Below are 21556 nucleotides of genomic sequence, written 5' to 3' on the forward strand. Positions count from 1 at the left end.
TCTTGTCACACTCAAGCAGGTGGAACACTGCCCCACCTGGAAGGGACCACGAGGCCCGACACCCAGGGCAACCCCACAAGAGGAACCCTACCCCACGCGGCACCTGGCTCCGCACCCACCCAGCTCCTTCCTCACCCTCGGCTTCCCACCGCCTCTGTGCTTGGTCCCCTCAAGAGCTTCCCGGGCACAACCAGCAGCTGAGTGACATGCATCACATGGTGGGGAAGATGGGGCCGGGGCCAGGGAGCATGCAAGGCAGCCCACCCTGATACGGAGCTTCGTCTACACCCACACACTGACACCTCACGCCGTGCCCCCTCCTAACACAGCCCAGCAGATCCCCACCGGCAGCGCAGACCTCTTGAGCCTGTGTCTACACATGAATGACGCTTCTTCAAGTCAGGCATGGGGAGGGACATTCCCACATATTCCCAAAATGTGCTGTGGGGGGAATATCTCTGAAGGTGGAGTTAGTTTGAAGTTAGGGCCTTTGGGAATCAGGAGGGGCCTGGTCTCCCGCTTCTCTCTCCTTTTTTTTTTTTTTTTAAGATTTATTTATTTGAGAGAGAGCAAGAGAGTGAGAGAGAGCACAAGAGGGGCGAGGGTCAGAGGGAGAAGCAGGCTCCCCACTGAGCAGGGAGCCCGATGTGGGGCTCGATCCCACGACCCTGAGATCATGACCTGAGCCGAAGGCAGACGCTTCACCGACTGAGCCACCCAGGCGCCCCTCGCTTCTCTCTCCTGGATGGTCACCTCTCCACAGGCTTCAGGTCGTGGACCGGCCTCTGAGGACATAGACGGCACAGCTCCCCGAGAAGCCCCTCCTGCCCCCCAGTGGCCCCTGTGGGTCACTACAATGGACCCAGAGCCCTTTACCAGGCCTGCAGGATACTTCTTACCATCCCACATCTCAGAAAGGGAATACGTGATTCGGGATATAAGTAGACTTCTTTACAGACATAAAACTTTAAAAGCATATAAAAATATAAAAAAATATATAAATTTTAAATCTTAACATTTTCTGTGTTGCCTTTCCAAACCTAGGAGAGTGTGCAGCAGATTACCTCTCCTTTCTGCCAAAGGAGAGCTGAAATAGAATATTTTCTGTGGATGTGGGGGAAATTTTTCGAGCCCTGGGTGACGACTGTCTCACGTTCACTCCTCGCTGGTGCCCAGGAGCACGGAGCCCTCCCCGGCCGCGGGCCAAGTTTCGCCAGAATTTGTTTCTCGCATCACGTTTGCTGTCGTGTGAATCTGGACTGTTAAAATTCCATTTCAGGTTTATATATCTCAGCTAGATCTACGTAAATCTTATAATTTCTTGACCCATTTTCAGCAGCCTCTTCCACTGAGCGTGGTTTGGAGAAAATGTCTAAGGAAGACTGAGCGCGTGGACCAGCCCCTTGCGGGGCTGAGCAGGGGCGCTGAGCGGGGACAGCCCACCTGCCACCGTGGCCCCTGGGCAGGGGTGCGAAAGCCGGGCCACTCGCCTCCCCTGAGCCGATCTCTGTTGCGTCCACAGCACAGCCCCCCAACCAGCCCTGCATCTTGGGGCCCCACACTGAGCCCCTGCCCACACTTCTCCTTGTGCAGAGGGGCTGCTCCAGTCCCGGGGCTCCGCAGGTCAGGGGTGTCTGAAGGCGGCTATAGTCTTTGTCCATTTTGCCTTTTCTCAGCACGTTTTTCCCACCTGGCAAGGGCCCCCCATCCCAGCCCTGTGCCCCCCAGCGCCGCCCCCAAGATAGGAGCAAACTTGCCAACACCGCCCGCTAAGGGGTTCCACCCACCCCATCTTCTGCCAAGAATCAGAGCGAGAAAATCATTTTACCCTCAGATCTTGAATTGGAAAATACCCTGCTTCCTCCGGAATAAATGTGAGGTGCCACGTCCTCGTTTCCCACTTTGGACGCACGGGACCCTCGGAACAGTGTCATCTCAGGAGGCTTCCGTTGCGCTCTCGTGTTGGACACCACCTTGTAAATAGGCAATCTTAGCATCACGTTGGCCCCTGAAGTGGTAAGTGATAAACTGGGGAAAATTCATGCCAGGATGATTCTAAGAACCCGACACTCAAGAAATAAAACGGAACGAAGTCATTAAGAGCCATTCCTGAGGTGACAGATTTTTACAGTTGTTTGGGAGAAAGAGAATTTCCAAAGATGGGCCGGAGCGGGCGGAGCCCCCGTCCCTGGCTCGGGGAGGGGCACGCATACCACGGCGGTCCCCTGCGCACAGAAGCACTCATCCGTGCGCATCAAATACCTCGCCTAAGTTCTGTGTGTATGAAAGCAAAAACACCCATGACTTCAGAATGAGAAGAGCGTGAGAGAAGTCAGCAGGAACAATACAACAACTGGGCGCTGCCCCCTCCGCGGACCGCTCCCCACAGCCTGAGAATGGGAGTCTGTCCAGCCTCCTGCCACAACCTGCGGAAGGCTTCACCTCCACCTGCTCCCCCCTGCCCCCTGGAGCACAAGGGCAGACCTCATTCTTTGCCAGCGAGGCATGCGCCACACTTACGTCACGGGCCCTGCTGGTGGTCCTTGAGGGTCCTTCGCATTGATGAGCCAAAAGCAGTCTGGGTAGAGATGCCCCTGTATGAGCTGTGTGAGCGTGACCTCAGGCCAGCTCCTCAAAGTGGGGCCAGTGCATTTCACATTTCGCGGAGGCAGGGATGCAGCATCACGGGGTGGGGGGGGTGCCGTCCCCCAGGGCCTCCGGGGACTGTCAAACTTCCTGGAGTTGGGGGTGCCTTCTTTCATTTGAGTTTATGAGAGCATCATTAACTCTGTGAAGGGAAACAGATCTGAATATAAGGCCCTGGCGTCTCTACCAGCATGGACTCTGGTCCCCGGGGCCTGGCCATCCCATACATCTGGAGGTGTATGGAGAGTAACAGGAAGTTCCCTTGGGATCCTCCACTCCCGTGACAGAAGGACAAACGGAAAACCAGAGGGGAGCAGTGATTGGCCCCAGAACCTGACCAGATACCCCACCACTGCTATCCCTGTTCCCACAGTGGCCCACCCAGAGGAAAGCACAGCCACGGACTATCCTGGAAGCACTGGGCCTGGGCGGAACAGAGGTCCCTTGGGGGGAGGAAAGGGACCCCACTATTGCAAGAACAGTGGGGAGACAGCCTGTGGGCTCTGGGGGACCCAAACCTGCAGTCAGGAGCCCATTTAGAGGGGAAACCCGAGTTCCCAACACCAAAGCCAACACCTCTTAGGACTAGAGAGGTTTTTTTGTTTGTTTGTTTTTAAAGAATTATTTATTTGTTTTAGAGAGTGCAAGCAAGGGGAGGAGGGGCAGAGGGAGAGGAAAAGAGAATCTCAAGCAAACTCCACGCTGCGTGTAGAACCTGACATGCGGCTCAATCCCACCCTGACATCATGACCTGAGCTGAAACCAAGAGTCAGTCATTTAACTGACCGAGCCACCCAGGCGAAACAACAGGAGAGTTTTGATAAAAAACAGACGCCTCTTCTCATTCTTCCCTTCAAGACCCTACAATGTGCAAGAGGTAAAGCTTCCAAAAGTTAAAAACACATGTGGGTGCGTGCATGTGTGCGTGCATGTGGGGGTGTGGGTACGTGCATGTGTGTGTGGGTGCATGCATGCGTGGGGTGGTCCATATGTATTTGAAGGTCATGCCTTCAGACAGAAGTGGAGAAAGTGCTCTCCCTTTGAAGAGACTGTTTCTTCCCCACTGCACATTTGGCTTCTGATTTCCTCAGATGAACTCCCGTCCCCCTTGTGTCTTACACAGCTCTCTGATTTTGAAATTTAGCCATCAACTGGTGAACACTTATGAAATCTTGGTATGGTGAAAGCTACCCTAGGTCTCATCCCAAAGCCAGAACCCATATCAGGAAACCTGATAGATTTGGATACGCACACATTGAACATCAGTGCATCACAAACAAAAGGTGAATTCCAGAGTTAAAAAGATGAACTGAAACATCGATGTGATGCACACAAGTACACGGGAGAGATGGGCTAAAGCCCTTAATGGACAGAGCTCTAGAGTAAGAAAAAGACACAGAGCCCAAGAGGAAAACAAAACATGCACAGGAACACGTACGGGCAATCTTCCAAATGGCCAACAGCAAAATCAAAAGATGCTCTACATCACCAGCAGTCAAAGGCGTGAAAATCAAAGCAACAAAAAGCCTGTTCTCCGAGACCCCCAAGACCTAACGGAATGAGCAGTGTGGACAGCGGGAGACAAGGGGCTGCAGGGACACGGCGGGGGGACATGGCATCAGTCGGCGCCTCTGGAGGGCACCTTGGCAAAATACGTGGTAGTCTTTGGCCCCGCAGTGTCTGTTCTGGGAATCTACCTCGAGGACATACTCAGGCCACTTCCAAGGACACACAGCAGCCCCTCACCTCAGTTCCCACGCTGGCCACGGTCCAGAAGCAGATGACCCTCCTTCAGACGGAGGCTCAGGCCTGCAGCTGCCTCCCGCTGCACCACGCCCCTGCGCCCCTCACCTGCATCCTCCCGCCACGTGGGCATCTCATCCTCTAACCGCATCCAGGAAGGGTGAGCACAGGGCCACGTGACATTCGGAGAGCGAGACCACGGCCACGTAACTTTCCCACGGCGTACTCTTACTGTCGTTCCGCTTTCTTATTAGCCATGTTGTTACTCCCTTCCTGTGCCTAGTTTACAAGCTGAGCTTAACCACAGGTACGTACGTGTAGGAGAGAACGTAGTCGGTGGAGGGATCGGCACTATCCGTGGTTTCAGGTGGCCACTGGGCGTCTGGGAACGTATCCCCTGTGGATAAGGGGCAGGGGGCAGGACTACCATTTCATCAAAGATGTTCATCACAGTACTGTTTAAAAACTGTCACGAAGCATGCCAAAATAGTTACAGTCCATATCTCTGCAGAGTTAGGTTATTAATTAGATACCTTTTCTCAAACTCTTTGTAATGAACAAGTATTACTCTCACAATGAAAATATATGGGTTTTTTTTTTTTTTTAAGATTTTATTTATTTATTTGACAGAGACACAGCGAGAGAGGGAACACAAGCAGGGGGAGTGGGAGAGGGAGAAGCAGGCCTCCCACTGAGCAGGAGCCTGATGCGGGGCTTGATCCCAGGACCCCGGGATCATGACCTGAGCCGAAGGCAGATGCTTAACGACTGAGCCACCCAGGCGCCCCGAAAATATATGGTTTATTAAAGCAACTCACGGAAGCATCACAACAGTGATTTAATGGGTTTCTTGACGCTTGGCCCCCAAATCCCCCAGACTGGCAAATTCAGAAATGCCCCCCTTCTTATCCCCTGGGACAAAAAGCCTCTGGCTTTCATCCTGTCAAACCTCTGGAACTTACTAGACAGGAAAGGAACCCCAGCTCCCCCAGAGGCATCTGGGTGGAGGCCAAGGAGGCCAACGGGGACATACAGACCGATGGTCACTGGGTCTTCTTTCCATCTGCCTCTGTCACCAGCCAGGCTCTGAGCACACCCGCCCTGGGACCCCGAGGAGCACCTTCAGCACACAGGCTGTGAGCAGGGGTGTCTGAGACATGAGCAGGTGGCCTGAGAGCAGAAACAGAACCTGACTTACCTGAGGGGTGGTTCAGAAGACCAGCTCCCCTCCCCTTCGCAAACAGGCCATCGGGGATGTCCCTTTAGCATGCATCTGCTCCTGTTAGAACCAGGCTGCAGGTCTGCGCACAAGGCCAGCCATGCAGCCCCCCAAGCACAGAACCCCAGCCCCGCAGGCCAGGCCCAGGGCCCGCACTCCCAGGTGCTCAGAGACCGGTTCCTGAGTGACTGAGCCATGCTGCCTTGTTGACTCCTGCCTGCCCGGCTTCCCTGGGAGGGTCACTGGCCTATCCTCAGCCTCCTGGGGTTCCTGATTTCTTAGTCTGGGGTGAGGGAGCAAGGGCAGACTGAGAAGCAAGGGCCACAGCTAAAGGCACACACGGCTGGCGGACTGGGCAGCTTTCCTGGAGAGAAAGCGGCCCTGGCGCCGGCAGCCTGGGGGACCTGGGCTTGGGGGGCCGAGGTGTGGCGGCTTCCAGGGCCAAGGGCAGGCTCAACCTGGAGCTCAGTGCACACTCGGGCTCGGGGCCAGGCCCACAGTGGACACCCACGGAGCAACTTCTAGTAACACTGCAGCCGGTCATCCCAGCGCCAACGTCAGGACGGACCGCCCCTCCGGCTCCCCACCTTCCAGCGCTCCCTGGGCGCGCGCTCCCCGCGCCGCGCCGGCTCCCCCGGGACGGGGCGGCCCCCAGCGCCAGGCCCGCCTCCGGCAGGGCGGGCGGGGTCACACGTCAGCCCCCCCGAGCTCCCGGCGCGGGGGCGCCCCGGCCCGGAGCGAGCCCGGGCGCCCGGGGCGGGACGCGGGGAGGGGGCGCTGCGGGGCGCGCGGAGCTGCGGGGCGCGCGGGGCCGGCGGCCGGGCGGGGGCGGGGGCGGGGGCGGGGGCGCCCCGCAGCCGGCCGGCAGGTGGGCGCGCGCTTGCGGGCGGGGGTCCGGCGGGCCGCGCGCCTCCCCCGGAACTCGGCCGTGCCATTCCCATGATGCCCAGCCACCGGGCACGGCTTCCGGAGCGCGGCCGCCGGTAGGTCCGGGGAGGGGGCGCCGCCGCCGCCGCCCGCGCCCGCCCCGCCCCCGGCCCTCCCCTCCGCTCCCTCCCCACCCCGCCTCCCTGCCCTCCCCGGGGCGCGCGCGCGGACGGCGGGCCGGGCCGGGGCGGGGCGAGCGCGGCCGGGCCGCCGCCTGGCCCGGGCGGGGGTCGCGCCCCGAGGCGGCCCCGAGTCCCTCGGAGCCGGCGGCGCGCGGCGGGCGGGCCCAGGTGCGCGCAGGTGAGGCCCGGCGGCCGGCGCTTCCGGCCCGGCCCGGCTCCCCGCCCCGAGCGCGGCCGCGGGCCCGGCCCTCCGGCGGAAAGGCGGCTCCGCCCCGCGCCCGGCCGCGGCTTCCGGGAGGGTCGCGGGCCCCGGCCGGCGCCCGGGCCCCCGCGCATCCCCGGCGCAGACCCGGGCGGAGGCCGGCCGCGCCCCGCGGGAGGTGCTCGCGCTCACCTGGCCGGGCGCCCCGGGGCCGGGCCGGCAGGGAGGGTCGCGCCCCCCGCGCCCCCCGCGCCCCCAGGCACAGGCAGAGGCCTGGCAGCTTCGCCCGGGACAGGTCGTGGCGACCCGTAGGGCCTCACCTCTCGGCAGGCCCACGCCCACTTCGGGCTCCCCGGCCGCCTTGTGGGCCTGGTGCCCTGCCCCTCAGGTCCCTCGCCCAGCGGGGAAGCTGCCACCTGAGAGGGAAGAATGGAGCTGAACCGCTTCTTGGTGAGCCGAGGGATGTGTCTGGGGGCATTTGGTGCAGGGATCCAGGCTGTGCAGGTGATAAACATAAGCAAGGTTCGGCCCTCCCCGGGGTGTGGTGTCAGACGAAGAAGATGTCCGGGTGCCCTCGTGGCTCTTTCAGTGTTGGCACCACGTGGCTTTGGGGTGCAGGGCTTGGTGCCCCCACAGCCACCCTCCATACCTGGCTCGGGGCTCTGGGGATACAGGGCCCCCGCTTGACAAAGCCGGGGGAGCCCCGCTGCAGCTCACACTTCTCTCCAAGTATAGTTCTGGGGAGTTTTTCAGAGTGATTCATCTTAGGTGCTTGACTGTTTTAAAGCCACGAGCTGTCGCTGGGAGGTTCCCTCTGAATTTTAACCTCAGTCTGGCAGGAGGTGATCTGACAGTTCAGAACACCGCTCACTGGGAGTCCCGGTAGAACGCAGGGAACGTGGTCAGTAGAGACCAGACTAAGCCCCCCGCACACACACAACTCTGCTACCTAGTGTAGAACTTACTTACGGCAGCCCAGCGCCTTTGGGTTCATCCCTGGGCCCGTTTTTTAAAATTGTATTATTGCGGCTTAAGGAGTTAACATTCTTGGTTTAGACTTCGCAGTCCAAGGCCGATGTGAACATCTCAGGATCTCTGTCATTCTGCCAGGGCAGCTTGAATAATGAGCACAGCAAGGTGGGCCCAGGCCCCCCAGGGCCAGTGCAGAGGCCCTCTCCCAACCCTTGCCATCCCCACTGCTCTGTGACTGGGGAACCTCCCCACAGGGCGATGTTCTGGGAGAGGCTGTGGCCACGGTGAGATACCAGGGTCTGAGAACTGGCAGGTAGCTCAACAGGCTCCCTCCAGCATCCGAGCTGTGACCCAGGACAGTTGTGAATTCACTGCAATTAACTGTCTTTGGTCTGAGGATTAACTTTTTCCAAACTTGAATTTCGAGCCCTTAAATTCATGCTCTTTCTTTCAAAAAAAAAAAAAATATATATATATATATATATGTATATATATCTTTACTAGCTGAAGCTCCAACCACTGAACTAGATGTTTCTGATTTTTTTTACCCTGGCAGTCAAAAGTCTTTTTCAGAAGTGAGCAGAGGATGCCCAGGGGGGATGAAGACATAATCCCCGAAATGCTTTGCAAACGTTGCCTGCTGTGTCGTCCCACTGAAACTGGCCTTGAGAATTTCAAGGAATTACAATAAATGCTTTTACAGTACAGTTTCACTCTTTGGGCACGAATCCATAATAGCAAACGGCTTGCTTCTGAATTTGTGGTGCCCTCTGGTTAATTGCTGGTTGCACCTGCTTGGGCATGTCTGCGCCTAGGTGGCCGGCCACGCTTTCTTGGAAAGGACTGTGGTGTGTAAACACAAGGTGATATGCTTGTCGGGACAGAAGCTCCTGGTAGAGGAAGATCCATGTTGAAAGCAAAGCAGATAGGCCAGTTCCAGTCTACCCACTGACGTTGCAAGGGTGGTGACAGCCTCGCGTGGTACTATTATGGGGTGGAAATCCGTTTCCCTGTTCATATAAATGCTGCAGAGCTGTTCTCTTGCATCTCAATTGCTCTGCATTCCAATTTTTGGGAGGGGGTGCGGGTGGTCAGGGGAGATGGGAAAAACTGGTTAGGGATGAATAGTTATGTGACGTGGCATATTTTCTAAGTGACTCTTCACCGAGTACACCATGTTCCCCTCTGCAGTGGTGGTCCCTGACCTTTAGTGGAGAGGCTGTGTGTGAGCAGGCCTTCCAAGTGTTCACAAGACCGGCCCAACAGATCTGCTGGTGCAGCCACCTTTGGTCTGAGATGCGGGGGCCAGAGTAACGACCAGGATGGAAAAGGACGCAGGACGGTGTTTGGGGCGGCTTCTCTGCTGATTAGCTAGCCAGAGCGATCCGAGCCCATAAGACTACCTGACAGATACGCGTTTGACATTTCTAAATAAAAAGGCTTTAGTATAAGGGACTCTTTTGGGATGTTTGGGGAAATCGTTTTTTAATTGCTCACCTCACGTCACTTTTTATTTCAGGAGCTTGTTTTTCGCATCAAGAATGCAATGACCCGCGAAGTCTCACTAGGCTTAGATTCACATAGTCATTCTCTTTAACCCGCGAAGAAGCACGTGCGGACTTGATCTCATTGGCACCTCTTGACAGCCTTTGCTATAAAATCCCGCTTCTCTTGCAGAGAAGATGGAAGGCCCGAGGAGGAGCGCAGGACGGGGAGGGACGCCGGTGCGTGCTTCTGCATGAGCGCGGTGCCCATGGCTCAGAGCGGTTCCTAACTCGGTCTCCACAGCCCGCCTCCCCTGCAGCTGAGCACGCCGAGGCCTAGGAGGCATGAGTGACCTGCCCGGCGCCCCCGGCTCGCCGGGCCTCAGCCTCTAACCCGGCCCTCTGGACTCTGGCCCGGCGGGCTGTTTCTCCGCGGCCGCGTGTACCAACAGAGTGGCGTCGGACCAACATCCTCTCTTTCCTCTCAGGATGTGAAAGGGGCAGAAAGATAAAGAACTGCCTCTCTGCACGTCCCTCCCCGTCTGCTAGAATGTTTCTCATGAACGCCCCTCCTGTGGTTGCTCTCCAGTCAAAATGGGAGGCCTTTGGCACACCGGGGGGCTTTAGGTTTCCCGGGTGCTTCTCGGAGCCGAAAGAGGGCGTCTCGAGAGCTTCGGTGAGTGCCAAAGTGCAGATGGTCATCAGCACGCTCCAGAGGGACGAGGCTGCTCTGGGCATGAGCGATGAGCTTGCCCTGCAGAGAAGCCAGAGGGCAGAGAAGGGCCGGGACACAAGGCCGGCTGCCACCCCTGCGTTTGCTGCCTGTGGTCTCGGTGCTGATTTTGTCCCCTCGAGGGAGGAGGAGGCCGCAGACTTTGGCCCCTTGGTGCTGGATTCGGACAGTGACGACTCGGTGGACCGGGACATTGAGGAAGCGATCCAGGAGTACCTAAAGGCCAAGAGCGGGGCCGCCCAGCCACCTGGGGCCACAGATGGGGGCAGGCGGTCCAAACCAGAGGTTCCTCTGAGTAGTGCCCCGACTGCCCCGTGTCCCCCGAAGTTTGCACCCAGCTCAGGAGGCGCCCCTGGCAGCCACATGGGAGCGGGCCAGGACCGGGGCTCCGCCTCCCCGGTTAGCGTTAGCAGTGACGACTCCTTCGAGCAGAGCATCCAGGCGGAGATCGAACAGTTTCTGAACGAGAAAAGACAACAGGAGACCCCAAGATGTGATGTTTCCGTGAACACGAAACCAGACCCCAGCGATAATGCAGCCAGATCGGCATTTAGATCCAGCAAAGAGCCGATGGCCAAGGCACATCGGCAGGAAGTGATGGGACCCTGCAAGGACTTTCTCTTCCGGAAACCTCCCAGGCTAGCGAAGGTGAGCACCCGGCCCCGTGGCCTCAGGTCCAAGGCCACTGCTGAGCCGGAGAGTGCGGATGGCGCGAAGCCAGCCACTGCTGCTGGCCGTCCTGCAGAAGCAGCCCAGAATAAAGGTGCGGTCAGGAGGAGCGCCGGGCGGAGGACGAAGCGAGCCAAGAGCACAGCCCTGGTGTGCAAGGCATCCGGCTCCAGCAGTGACGATGGCATTGAGGAGGCCATCCAGCTGTATCAGCTGGAGAAGAGGAAGGAGGCGGGCAGAGACCCGCCGCAGAGAACGCCACTCGGGGAGGGGAAGGGGCCCGACCCTCCGGCACACAGTGCAGGCCACTCCACGAAAGGTGCTTTGCCCGAAACCCATAGGAAGACACCAGGCAGGAAGAAGCAGGTGGCCCCGAAGGCCGTGGACCTCAGCCCGGGTGGCCCTGACCACCCCTCCAAGCCACCCAGAGATCCCAGAGCTGCTGAAAATGAGCTTGTGGATCGGCCGCCGTGCCGGGCAGACACGTCTGCTGAGCTCATGTGCGCCGAAGCAATCTTGGACATTTCCAAAACCATCCTGCCTGCCCCCGCGGGGGGCAGTGAGAGACCCCCGCTTGCCAGCCCGCTCTCCTGCCCCCTAACCGTGCCTTCCTGCTGCGACGGGGACAGCAGCTCTGTGGACAGCAATGACAGCATAGAGCAGGAAATCCGGACATTCCTGGCTCTGAAGGCTCAGTCGGGGGCTTGGCTGGCCCGAACGGAGAGCTGCCCGCAGACCACACTGAGCCCAGCGCCGCCACCTGGCCCTAGGGTCCCCGGCTCTAAAACGCTGGGCCTGTCGCTGAGCTGCAAAAGGAAACGCAGAGGAGGCAGCCACGCTGTGCCACCATCCACACCTAAGAAAGCTAGAGAGACGGCGCAGGAGGGCGCCCGGGATGCCGACCACAGCCCCGTGAGCACACAGCCTGGCCAGGCCCCCAGGGCGGAAAGCCAGACCAGGGGCCAGCCCCTCCCCTGCAGGCCGCTTGAGCTGGGTGACCAGCACGGTGGCCCCGACACCAGAGGCAGCGTGTGGCCCGGCCATGGGAAGGCAGCCCCAGCCAGAAGCGCCGGTGAGCGGGGGAGCTCTGAGGACAAGAGCAGCTCCCTGGACAGCGACGAGGACTTGGACACTGCCATCAAGGACCTGCTGCGGTCCAGGCGGAGGCTCAAGAAGAGGTGGAAGGACCCCAGGGCCGCGTGCAAGAGGAAGGTCAGGTTCAGCACCACTGAGCCCCAGTTCTTGGATAAACTAGGCAGCTTCCGGAAAGACTGGAAGGACAGAAGCCCCCATCCGTTGAAAAGCTGCCTCTCAAAGCCCAGAAAGGACAGCAGGGAGAACCTGGGGAAAAAGCCTTTGAGCGTCTCCTGCAGAGACACAGAGAGAACCAGGACAGATGGCGCCAGCCCCAGGGATGCGCCCCCCGCTCCCCAGCTCAGGAGAAAAGCCTCCGAAGGGAATCCGTTCTGCCGTGAAGCTGACGCCTGTGAACTTCAAGGTGCAGCCCCCAGCTCCCAGCCTCCGCCCGAGGACAGCAGCTCCGTGGACAGTGATGACAGCATCGAGCTGGAGATCAGGAAGTTCTTGGCCGAAAAGGCCAAGGAGTCCGGGAGCAGCTCAGAAGCCCCAGGAGGGGGCCCAGCCACCCCGGGGACGGGGAGCGTGCCCAGGCCGGAGCTGCCGTGCCGGAAGGTGCCAGCACCCGCCCTGGCCCTTCACCCCGGTGTGTGCACGCGGAGTCAGCGGGGCAGGGGTGGGCCTCAGCCAGCCAGAGGCCTGGGGGACACCGGGAGAGCCTGCCTTCCGGGCGGGAGGAGTGGCCCCCGCGCAGAGCAGGCCTGCCTCCCTGCAGCCAGGGCCAGCCGCACCAGTGTGGCAGGGGCCCTGTGTGCCAAAGGGCCGGCTGCTGGCCGGCGACTGGTTTGCACTCACAAAGATCAGAGCCCGAGAGGGACCGAGCGTGCCAGGGAACGTGCTATCGGCTCGCTGGCCTCTCGAGCTCAAGCGGGCGCCTGGGCAGAAAGCCCCGGCATGGCCTTTGCTGTGACCACACAGGGCCAGAGCCCGCGGACTCGGAAGCCGGGAGCAGACGGGCTGGGGAGCCCCCAGGCTGGCCTTGCCCTCCCGTGGGCCGACTTTGCCCACCAGAGTCGGCTGCAGAGCACATGGGCGCTGAGCTCGGAAGGCAGGGAGGCTGTGTGGAGAGGGAGCCTCGGGGGCCAGAGAGACCAGGGGCCGGAGGGCCAGGACCCCAAGAAAGGCCTGCCCTTCACAGGCTTCTCCTCGCTGCTGTCCACACAGCTATTCCACTTTGGAAAGAGTGCCTCCTGGGGGGGCAAGCAGGCCAGTGTCTTCAGCCCGCCCCTGAGTCTGCCCCTGCAGGGCCCATCCTTCTCGGCCTTCAGAGAGACCCCGGCCGGCCACAGTCCCGTGTTTGGAAGCTCGCACCTGCTCGCAAAGAAGGAGGGGGGACACTGGCCCGGCCGGAAGTCCCAGGCGGCTTGCACTCTGCACGCCAGGAGGAACTCAGGCTCTGAGGAGGACGTTCTAGACCTGAGGTACAGGCGGAGGGCCATCAGTGGAGGCGACGAGGCCCAGGACGCCTTGGGCAGTGAGTCCAGTGAGCTCAGTGACACCTCCGTGGAGGAGGGCGGTGGCCCGGGGGCCACGGGCAAAGCCCTCCAGCCGTGAGGACGCTCGCTGGCTCCGTCTTCATGGGAAGCAGACAGACACGCGTGTATCCGTGTGTGTGCGTGACGCTCACCACCCCGGGACAGAAACCGGAGGCCACTCTGCACCGCCCTGTACATACTACATCCACTGGGAGCCATGGTGTTATTTAACGAATGTGTCCTGGAAAATATGATTTTTGTAGCTTTTTTGTAAATTATTTAAAGTGCTGTAAAAAATATTTTTGGAAAATACAGTTGTTCGGTTTTGTAGGGCCTGCCTAAAGGCAGCTTTCCACGGCGTCTGGGTGAGTGTTAGACGAGCAGACATGTGACCCCAACTCTGATAGTTTGGGGCGATTGCTGCTGGGAAGGTGGCAGTGGCCATCCACCCACCCTGAGAATCACAAAGGCGCCCGCAGAGGTCTCCACTGGGAAGCTGCCGGACAGCACCTGTGACATTGGGGCCCCTGGGCCCGCGAGGCCAGAGCGAGGCTTCCGGACGCTACACTTGGAAGACATCTCAAAGCACAAAGGCCAGCAAGCACACAGACTGGCCGACCCCTGTTGCACGTGGAAATGCCCCGGGAGGCCTCGGCAGCACGCCCGGTCCACGCCCAGCCGGTGGTGTTCCACGCCCAGCCCAGTGCAACCCCCGCAGGATTCTAGCAGCTCAATAAAGCTCTTTTTCTATGGGAGCCACTGTTCTCCAGTTTTAGTCACAGTTCCGAAGGGTAACAGACAAGGTGTGTGTATAAACGTCCCTTTCTTGATCTGGGTGTGGGAACACACAAGGCTCGAGCCACCTGACCAGTCCTGGTGCCCAGACACCTCTAGAGCCCAGGGCGAGGCCCAGCGCCCTCCAGGGACCGGGGCCTCATCGAGCTGTGCTCTCACAGCCCAGCGGTCGTGCTGGCAGCTTTCCGAGGGTCTGCCTCCCCGCCAGCAGGACCAGGGCCGAGCCCTGCGAGGTGCGTGGTCGCGGGCAGGGCGCCAGGCCTCGCGCTGTGTTAGAGCCGAGCCGCGGTGCCTTGCCAGGTAGAGAAAAGCACAGCTTCCTGTGCCTTCTGCTCAGAGGCTGCTGTGGGGACAGGAGGGGTGCGGCGGCCCGTGGGGCGGACACTCAGCGGCCACGGAGTTGCACAGCTGTCTGTCAAACTCCCATCGGTGACCCCGGGCTTTACGACTCCCCCCTGCAATTTAGCTGTGATGGACTGGGAGCAAGGTTGACCTTGCAGCGGGGTTTAGCTGGTGTTCGAACATGCAAGTGAACTTGCTGGGGTTTGGCAGCATGGTACCTCTGTGCCCCACCTGCCGGGCGCCCACACAGGTGCATTTGCCAGCGCCCTCCTGGTTCTTACACTCACTTAGGTGCTTCCGGGAAAAACAGTTCAATGTGTGCCATCCATGCTTTAAATTTTATTTAATTTTTAAAGAGTGCTCTTAACACTTGAAAACAAAAATCAGCCTGTTTTGTACATAAGAACTGGGTTTTTAAAACGCTAATAAATCCAGCACAGTTCCTGAATCAGCTCACGCAGCTCGTCTTCCCAGGAGTGGCCTTTGTGGGATGATGCCAAGAGGGTCCACACGTGCATTTAGCCCTGAGCACCCCTCGCCCCTGCTGGGTCTCTCCCAGACCCGGCACCCTTCGCACGTGCTTCCTTCCTGCCTCCCGGGTTCCTGCCACCCCTGCCACGCCGACCCCCATGCGTCGTGGTTACTGGGCAGTGTGGGCACTGCCGTTCACATGCCTTGTGTTCACACTTGCTGGGCATAAGCCTGCTTGTGCTGGCCGGTCCCTGGGACCACTGACACGCTCCTGCTTCTGCACCCACACCCGAGCTCAGCTCTGGCACACGCTGGGGCCAGCCCAGAGGCACCCCTGCACCCTGTCTGGAAGGGGGGCTGCGGTGGGGTGAGCGAGTGGGGCACGGCAGCCGTGAGCAGCAGAGTCCTGGGAGCCGCTGCCTGGGACTCCAGGTGTTCACGCACCTGTGCCAGTCGGAGGGATGACATGTTACCAAGTCAAACTGTGATCCTTAAGAGGCTTGTAATCCTTAATCACTTCCCAGGGAAGGAGGGGTCTGTGTGTCCGGGGCTAGAGGTTCATTCATTTAACGCAAAGAAGGGGAGGGGCCTGATTTTCAGTAGGTCATCCTGGGACTCACTGCATCTCTCTGGACAGAACGGGCACAGGTGGAATGGAGGTGTGAGGGGAGGGAGGGCCCTGGCGGGTAGTGTGTGATGCCCACCACCCACATCTAGAGAGGGAGGGTCTTCCACAGACAAGGCTCCGAGTCTGAATTGTCAGCAGGTTTTCCCAAGCTGAGACGCACTTGCGTGGGGAAACCAGGCCCCACGCTTAAGTTGCTAGCCCCTTTCCTGCTCCTGTACAAATATGAAAGCATTGCGACCTTGATTTCCCCGTCCCTCAAAATTAACTGAAGGGCCTGCTGAAGGGACCCACCATCCACGTCTGCAGATCACAGCCAGGTCTCCTCTGAGGGAGGCTGACCGGGAGCGGGGAACGGTTTGTTGTTTGCAGGATCTTTGGGGCTTCTGCTCTGCTGTGCTCTGGACGAAGAGATGTTCCCCCGTGTTGACGAATTTCCTATCTGGAACTTTATTCTAAGTCGCTATAACTGAGAGGCGAAAAGCTACTTAAGACAAGTCTACAGGCGTACGTGAAAACACGTGTCCAGTGTTGGAAGTCTCTGCTTTCCACCCCACCCACAGCCACGCTGAGTGATGAATTAGTGAGGTCTTCTGAAGCCCTATTTCTCAGTGTTCCCTCTCATGGTGGGAAAAATCGGCCTCACACAGCCGGGCCTCCTCAGGGGAGAAGACTGGCTCTCCTGGCCTCGCCGTCTGGGGATGCTGTGCTCACCTCTTTGTTAACGGTTCTGACCAGCGAGGAGTTGGAGAGACGTCAGGACCCAGGCCAGAGAGTGGCGGAGTCCTTCCCACCCCTCAGGCCCCCGGGGAGCAGGCTGACTGCGAGCCCAGGACAGGGTCCTGCAGCCCTCCGTAAGACCGCCCATTCGCATACTCTTCTCCCTGCTCCATGCTAAAGATTCCAGGAGGAAAACATGCCAAAAAGATCCATTCATCATCATCGGAGCTCCTGTAAGACTTGTGTGCAGAGTCAGGGCCAGGACCGCAGGGTCTGATGCCTGCGGCCACGCCTCCCTGGGGACACCCCAGGTGGGCTCTAACCCAGGGGCTGCAGGGCCCGGACTCACCCCAGGGGATGATGTCAACATCCTCCAAAACCCTTAGCGGGCAGACAGGAGTGCGGCCACCCCGCAGCTCCAGGGCCCCGGCCCCAGGACGCAGATGCCAGGAGCCCGAGCCGGAGATGCTCCTGGGCTTTTGAGAAGACGGGCATATATGTCCTATCAAAGTTACCTCTGTTTTCCATCTTCCCAGACGTTTATTCTATGGAGAGGATTCCATTTAGAATACACGTAGCTTTACCTCGTTAGCAGCACTGACAGAGCGCGCGGTGTATTGGCCAGGGCGCGTGAAAGCGCCCCGCACTGATTAGGATGCACAAGTCCGTCTGGGAGGCCGCCAGCGAGCCCAGTCCAGTCGGCCCCACCACAGCCCGCGGCCAGCAGCAGGGGCCTCGTCCCACCGACAGGGCCTCCCGTGCACTTGGCTCGGACCGGTCCCGAGTGCAGCACTCGCCATTTCCTGCCGGGGGGGCGAACGGCTATTCTGCCCGATGGCTCTGTCCTTCCCCGGAGTCGCTGGCCTGCTGTTCACCACCGCCGAGGAAGGAACTCGTTCTTTTCGGTGAGTTTAGAAACTTGGTTAAAAAGGCCCTCTTTTTCTTGTTTTGATTTCCACAGAAGCTAAACACAGAAGTGTCCTCAGTATTTCGGTATTTTTTGTAAAGGACTGTACAAGCTACTTTCCGGTCTGATGCCTGGAAAGAGTCCACTGGTTTCGCAGCTTAGAAAATCACCCCACAGACCCCGGCCTCAGGCTCCGCATCGCATCTTTTTATCAAGAGTATTTGATTTTCTCTGGAAACCATTTCCATCCCAAATTGGACATTAAGAATGTTGCCAAAACGTTTACTTTCGCATATTAATAATAAAAAGGTCCTAATGAAGAAATAACCAGGCACAGTGTTGAATCTCTTCCCACTTTCATGGGACTAAAACTTTTGTGAATGAGTTATCATCCGGGGGAGGGAACAATGACTTCGTCAGGAGCCCATGCTTCCCGGCTTCCTACAATGAACACGTCCTGCTCTCAGGAAGGAAGGGGGGAGATCTAGGTCTGAAAGACCGATACCGGCCCAGAAGAACTCTCCTCATTGAGGACCCGCTACATCATAGCAAACATGGATCAAGAACTGCAGAGAGAAAAGTGTGTAATTTCCTGCCTGCTGGTTTTTTAACTTTGTACTGAAAACTGAAAGTGAACACCAAGAGAGAAGTCCCACATACACATGACCCTCTCCATAGATCTGGCCCCCAGGCCTGCCCCTCGGTGGCTGCAGGGCGTTCGCAGGGACTCCAAGCTGGCCAGCGTGGGTCAGGGACAGGGCGCTCCTGCTGGTCTTCCCCGCATGGCCCGTCCTCGCCCCACACGGGGCACCCGACCCTCCCATCGTGGCCTCACAGAGTTGATGCAGATTTCTGCCAGGGCGCTTTATAACAGAAACCCACTCCATAATTTGTCATATGAAACGGCGCCCAGGAAAGACACAGGGTGGGCTACCCAGGTATTCCTGGCATTAGGCCACAACTCAGGGCCCAGGACGCCCACGGTCCTGCTCCCTGATTACCGATGAGTCGGGAATTCAGGATGTGGCAACGTGTTTAATGGAAAGTCAGCTATTAGCATCTTTTCCATCTTAGACGTAAAACAGAGCAAATAGGGCATTAACAGCCCCGTCTGCATATTTTCCTAATATAAAGAGAAAAAACATTTTCAGGGAAAGCAGTGAAGTTGAGAACTGGGCAAATGATGAGAGAGTAGGGGGAACACTTCAGATCACCCTTGAGGGCGTCAGGAGGCCCCTCAATCACAGATGGACGGCTTGTTGATGTTGTAACTGGGGTGGAAGTTGAACCGGTCGTAGGAGGTGATGTAGTTGTCGGGACCCGTCACAATGCTCTTCTCCATGCAGACGTTGAAAGTATTGTTCTGGAACATTCCAGTAGCTGCAAGTTGTCTGGAAAATTTGTTCGAATTTGGATAAAATACTTTCTGGAAGTGAAAAGGGACACTCGGATTAATGGGGCGTGGGAACACCCCTGAGCAGTCAGCCACCAGGCATTTCTTTTTTTTCTTTTTTTTTTTTTTAAAGATTTTATTTGACAGAGAGAGACAGCGAGAGAGGGAACACAAGCAGGGGGAGTGGGAGAGTGAGAAGCAGCCTTCCCGCTGAGCAGGGAGCCCGATGCGGGGCTCGATCCCAGGACCCCGGGATCATGACCTGAGCTGAAGGCAGACGCTAAACGACTGAGCCACCCAGGTGCCCTGCCACCAGGCATTTCTAAGAAAAGTTAAGAATTTGTAAGAATCTCTGTTCCCAGGAAGCAGAGAGGCGGGGTGGGCAGGATGGCCCAGTTCGCCCCGGACCATCCCAGTTTATACCCGATGTCCGGGAATAATTGCTGAGAGTGCCTCCGTTCACCCTGGGTGGACAGAAGGATAACCTGCGGGCCACCTGCGCCACGCAACGCCCGGGGTTCTGCTCCTGCCGTTATGCCGCCAGACAAGTTACTGGACCTCTCTGAACTTTGGTGTTCTCTTCTGTAAGAGCCATCCGTGAGTTTCAACCCTGACTGCAGGTTTGACTCCCTTGTAGAGCTTTAAAACGCCTCTGATGCCCCCACCCCACCAGCCCAGGGGCGTGGGGAGGCGCTGCCCTCGTGGGGGGAGGCCCCCAAATGGGTGGCCCTACTGTCCTGGATATCCAGGGGATGCTTGTGCCGGTCCACCTGGGCCCAGGAGGGGCATCAGGAGGGCTTTAGAAGGGGGTTCTAGACCTCCAGACTGTGAAGTCAATCTCAAAAAGGGGGTGGGGATTCCCCAAAGGTGCACAGATCCCCACATCCACCCATGTACCTTGTGCAACCTGAGATTTGGGCCAGTACTGCCTCTTAAGGTCACAAGTGGATTACAATCAAGTATTATTCCAGAAAGAAAGCAGCTGTTCACTTGTTTGCCTCAGAACTCACTGACCTAAGGTACCAGAGGTGGTGGTGTCTACCTGTGAAAGAGGCCAGTCTTTTGGGACATCTTAAGCCAGTCTACACGCACCTTTTTCATCCTTAAAAACATTTCATTGTTGAAGTTGCTCGCTCACTTGTTTCTACCCTGCCCTGTTTGGAAAGGATTTGATGTGCCCCCTCCGGCTTTGTGATGTTGGAACTTTGGGCCCCTCCCCGCCGCCCCCTCATGATGTGTTGCCCTGTTGAGAAATCCAGGGTGGTGGCCTCCTCCTGGAGATGTTCCATGACACACACGCACACTTCCCACGTACCGGCATCTCGTGCACAGTGGGGGCTCTGCTCCCATAAGCTTGGTTACTGGTCCTGTACACCGAGACAGCCTCCTTGGTCCTGGCGGATGAGAAACACCCTCTATTTTCCATTCAGTTATTCTAATGCTGCCCAAGCCACAGCCTTAGAATATTTTGACAGAGCTGTGTTGGGAATGCCACAGGTTGGCAATGCGGCTGTGAACGCGGGCTCCGTGGGACTCAGGTTCAGCCTCCCTGCCTCCTCTGCTCACCTCCACCCCTGCTCTTCCCAAGGCAGGGCAAAGCCTGAAAGAACTCCTAGATGGCAAATGCAGCCCTCAGCCCTGGCAGGGTCTTGGCACATGCTGTAATGTTCTGGGTAGATGGGTAGGTCAGAAGCGGTGGCTCAGCCTCCACACCCTGCCACTCGGGGTGCGGGGGGGGGGTCCCTCCCCTTCTGAGCCTCGTGCAGAAAACATGCCTACAGTCTCTGATGCTGACACAAGAGTTTAACCGAGTGGCTGTGGTTCGGAGGTCAGCTCTGCCTTATGCCACCGATCTTGGGCAAGACGCTATCCTTCCACACCCCAGCTGTCTCTCCTGGAAAACAAGGGTAATAATGACCCCCGTCCCCAGGACTGCAGAGGAGACTAGGTGAGGGAGGGCAGGGCAGGTGCGGTGAAGGGTTTACTACTGTGTATGTCTAAGGGTTTGCAATGAACAGCTCGGGCTGCCAGATTCTCATTCGGCAGAGGCTCCTCTCCGTCGAGAGACAGGAGACTGATCCCCCCACAAAAGCGTGGCGCTGGGCCCATAGCGGGCTGCGGGACTTCCTGGCCACCCCTGCCCTTCCTGCAGTGACTGGAGCCACCTTCCCCCGCCCCACCCCCACGGCTGGCGCTCCTGCAGTTTCAGGCACTTTCTCGCTCATTGGGTGCTGACAGCTGACCCCGCGTTTGACTTGGGCTCCCGGGCAGGCGGAGGCCTGGGGACTCCTGCATCCGAGCCCAGTGAGCAGAGCCGCCCCTCCAGCCCCTGCGCGGCCAGGTGGCCCCTGACGGGCCTCACCCGTAGCCCCGAAACCAGGCCGGGTTGTTGAACCTGGCCGGCAGGTCCTCGTCCACGCGGTAGTAGTCGCGGGTCCTCTGCGGGGGCGCGGGGGCCGGGGGCGCGGGGGCCCCGGGCTCGGCAGCCGCCGCGCACTCTCGGGGGCTCTCCTCCGACATGCGCCGGTCCTCCGGGGCCGCGGTGGGAGAGCGCGGGAGGCGGGGCGGCGTCCCGTTGCCGGGCGACGGCCGGTCACCTGGCCGGGCGGCCCCGCCTTAAAGGCGCCGCGTCAGGCGGCCGTGGGGCCACTGGCCGCTCTTGCGCGGGGGCGGGGCGCGAGCACGGCCCCCCCCCCCCGGTCCCCTCCACGCAGGGGACCCCAGGCCTTGGCTTCGCCGCGAAAGGCCCACTCCCGGCTCCGCCTGGCCGCTCACTGCGTGCCTGGGCGCCCCCGGCCCCGACGTGCTGCAGACTCCAGATGCGCCCAGTCTGACGGGACGCTCCTTGGGAGAGCGGCAGGTTGTGCGGGGCCGGGCGCAGGTGAGGAGGGCCCCCGCGGAGACGGCGGCCGTGCGGGGAGCAGGGGCGAGCTAGGGCGCAGGCTGGGGAGACGCGCTCCCTCACAGCCCGCAC

The 21556-nt window shown here is 59.0% G+C and overlaps 2 protein-coding genes and 1 long non-coding RNA gene across 3 annotated transcripts; 1 reads left to right on the forward strand and 2 right to left on the reverse strand.

The window, feature by feature from the left end:
- Nucleotides 1-1770: 1770 nt before the first annotated feature.
- LOC135362704 (uncharacterized) lies at nt 1771-6429 on the reverse strand. Its single transcript, XR_010407695.1, has 3 exons — nt 4705-6429; nt 2521-2788; nt 1771-1973 (listed from the first exon to the last, which is right to left on the reverse strand). It is a non-coding gene; the product is annotated as an uncharacterized LOC135362704 (long non-coding RNA).
- Nucleotides 6430-6964: 535 nt separating this feature from the next.
- On the forward strand, nt 6965-14899 carry PPP1R26 (protein phosphatase 1 regulatory subunit 26). Its single transcript, XM_045883484.3, has 2 exons — nt 6965-7309; nt 9351-14899. Exon 2 carries the CDS (start codon nt 9866-9868, stop codon nt 13406-13408), a length of 3543 nt encoding a protein of 1180 aa, XP_045739440.2. The 5' UTR covers nt 6965-7309; nt 9351-9865; the 3' UTR covers nt 13409-14899.
- A 3319-nt stretch (nt 14900-18218) lies between these two features.
- On the reverse strand, nt 18219-21169 carry PIERCE1 (piercer of microtubule wall 1). The gene is made up of 3 exons (XM_045882034.2): nt 20945-21169; nt 19898-19976; nt 18219-18615 (listed from the first exon to the last, which is right to left on the reverse strand). Exons 1-3 carry the CDS (start codon nt 21100-21102, stop codon nt 18427-18429), a joined length of 426 nt encoding a protein of 141 aa, XP_045737990.1. The 5' UTR covers nt 21103-21169; the 3' UTR covers nt 18219-18426.
- Between the last annotated feature and the right edge of the window lie 387 nt (nt 21170-21556).

Source organism: Mirounga angustirostris, unplaced genomic scaffold, assembly GCF_029215605.1.
Source record: "Mirounga angustirostris isolate CCGP_5_RB_7025 unplaced genomic scaffold, mMirAng1.0.hap1 SCAF_15, whole genome shotgun sequence".
In the NCBI taxonomy this organism is placed as follows: Eukaryota; Metazoa; Chordata; class Mammalia; order Carnivora; family Phocidae; genus Mirounga; species Mirounga angustirostris.